General features: G+C 72.1%; 1 protein-coding gene across 1 annotated transcript in view; it reads right to left on the reverse strand.

Moving 5' to 3' along the window:
* The window catches only part of ARHGEF16 (Rho guanine nucleotide exchange factor (GEF) 16), a 48,457-nt gene that overhangs the window by 27,084 nt on the left and 18,965 nt on the right, over window positions 1–2,408 (reverse strand). Inside the window, exons 3-5 of the mRNA XM_012734525.1 lie at window positions 2,239–2,323; window positions 1,418–1,619; window positions 624–737 (exon numbers count right to left, since the gene is read on the reverse strand). Of these exons, the coding sequence (XP_012589979.1) occupies window positions 624–737; window positions 1,418–1,619; window positions 2,239–2,323 (401 nt within the window). The remainder of the gene's footprint in view (window positions 1–623; window positions 738–1,417; window positions 1,620–2,238; window positions 2,324–2,408) is intronic.

A 2,408-nucleotide genomic window follows, 5' to 3' on the forward strand; every position in this document is an offset into this window, starting at 1 on the left:
GCCCGGGCCGCTCCCGGCCGGCACGTTGGCGCAAATGCAGGATGAGATCTCGTTTTAGTTTTTTAAGCTTCGAGAAGTTGAGACCTAAGTCGGAGCTGAACGCTGGGCCATGCCGATGCGGCAGCGCCTGGTGGTGGCGGCCACAGCTGCCGGCAGAGGACCAAAGCGGGCACCCAGACCCCACCCCGGGAGATCCACTAGGACCTGTGATGCCCGTGTCACCTGGCACAGGGCCTGGCACAGGGCCAGCCAATATGGACAAGCGGAGCGGCCCTCTGCTACCTAGAGATGACCTGGCTGTCCTCAGAGGGCACGGACATGGCGTAGACCCCTCTGCCCGGGGGCAGAATTCTGACCGGAACCCCGGACCTCCCTGCAGAGGTCCTGGGTGGGGGCGGGGGTAGGCTGGACCTGCGGGGTGTCGGGGCACTTCTGTCACCCGTGTGGAGCCGGACCCTGTGGGGCGGGCACTGGGGTGGGCTGGGGGGGAGGCGCTGGCTTTGTGCCCTGAGCTCCTGGGGCTCACACTTAACGAGACAGTGTACTTGGGGTGCAAAGCCTGTGCTGCCCATGGGGCCCCAGCCCCCCGGAAGGCGGGCCAGTGTCCCGGGCCCTCTGCACACCTTGGGCCGAGGGCGGCAGGGGAGTGCGGGGCTGCAGGCGCCCGTGCAGGGGCAGTCTTTCTCTCCGGGTGCTGCAGTCGCTGGGACCCCGGCCCTGGGCCGGGCAGCTGGCGTCTAAAGGCCGGGGAAGGGCAGCGTGGGGCAGCTGCCTTCGGCGCTGGCCGCTCCCAGAAGGCCTTGCTCACCTGTCCCCAGGCCTCACCCAGCTGCCCCGGAGCCTCTGCCCACGGCCGCCGGCCTCATCCCTTGTGCCCTGTGGGCCCGGCTCTCACTGAGAGGCGCCGCAGGGAGCCTTGCCCCTCCCGTAGAGGGCACATTCTGCTCTCTGGGGACAACCAGATGGCCTCGACTGGACAGTGGCTCCTGCCCACTGGCCACGCCTCTGGCCCTAGGCTGCCCCGCCGGGCCCCGCCAGTGGGGCCCCGTCATCCCTGGGGCAGACCCCTTGGAATGCCCGGTGCTCCCTGCTATGGGCACACGCCCCTTCTGCGGCTGGACAGATGGACACTGCCCTTGCCTGGCATGGGCAAGGGGCTGCCCTTCCCGCCGCCGCCCCAAACGGCCCCGGGACTTGCACCAGCCGAGGCCCCGGCGCCCCGCGGTGCGGGCTGGGCGCGGTCCCCCCCCAGGCTCAGCGGGGGACCTGGCAATGGCCGGCTCTGCACAGCGAGGACCCCGGCTGCCGGAGGCTGCACGTTTGGCCGCGGGGTGGCTGGACTCGGACTTCGCGGTCAGCGCTTCCTGTCCGCAGCGGGGCCCCGGGGAGCGGCAGGAGGGACAATGGGGCTGCCCACCAGGTCTGGCCGGCCGCAGCCTGGCCGTCTCTGCCCGGTCAGATGTCCCCACCCCATCGAGCTCGAGCACAAACGCAGGATGTGCCTGGCTGGCCGACGCCTTCCCAGCCCGGCCCCAAGAAAGCCAGGGGAAGCGGCCGGCCGGCCCGAGGCCCGGAACAATGGCGGCGCTAAGTTTAGCCGTGAGGCCGGGCGGCGCAGGCTGCACAAACCGGGGTGTTGTCCCAGGCCGGCCGCAGGGAGAACAATTCCCGTCTGGGGTCTGGGTTCAGGCCCGGGCCCCGGTGTGGGGTGGAGCAGGACTTGGGGGGCGGCTGTGGGGCGGGGGGCGGCGGAGGGAGTCGGGGAGACCACGCAGCCCCTGGCCCCCGGGTGGACCCGGCGGGAGGCAGCCAGCGGGACCCGCCTTGCCGGGGGCCGGCCACCCTGCGTGGCCGCCTCTTCCTGTCCACCTCTTCCTGTCCACCCACTGTCCCGCTTCTGTCCGGCCCGTCCGGCGACCCTGCCCTCTCCCGCCGCGGGGCCTGGCTCCCCACCTCTCGCCGAGGGCACGCAGGCCGTGGCCCAGAGAGGGCTGCCCACGTCGTGGCAGCCAGGGGACCCGCTGCCTCGCAGCCCCTCCTTCCTGGGGCCATGCGCCCCCCGACCCCACTTTTCCCGCCTTGCGGGGCCTAGGGGAGAGCCCTCCCTGGCACCCAACGGGGCACCTGAGGCCCGGGGCCACCGTGCACGGGCCTGCCTCGGGTGTGGTTTTGCCTGGACAGAGCCAGGGCTCCGCCCGCCGGGGTCCCAGGGCGCCCGGCCACCTGCCCAGGTCTTACCTGTGGGTGGAAGAGCAGCGGCGAGGGCCGCAGGTACTTCTCCTTCAGGACGCCCACGGGGTCGGTCACCTTCCGCTTCTCTACCCTGCTGGACAGCAGCGCAGAGGGTCACGCACCCGCTGGGCGGCCTCGGCTTCCTGCCCGCCGGGGCCTGGGCGTTCCCGCGCCGG

This window comes from Condylura cristata, unplaced genomic scaffold (genome assembly GCF_000260355.1).
Source record: "Condylura cristata isolate star-nosed mole 26May11 unplaced genomic scaffold, ConCri1.0 scaffold00058, whole genome shotgun sequence".
Classification (NCBI taxonomy): Eukaryota; Metazoa; Chordata; class Mammalia; order Eulipotyphla; family Talpidae; genus Condylura; species Condylura cristata.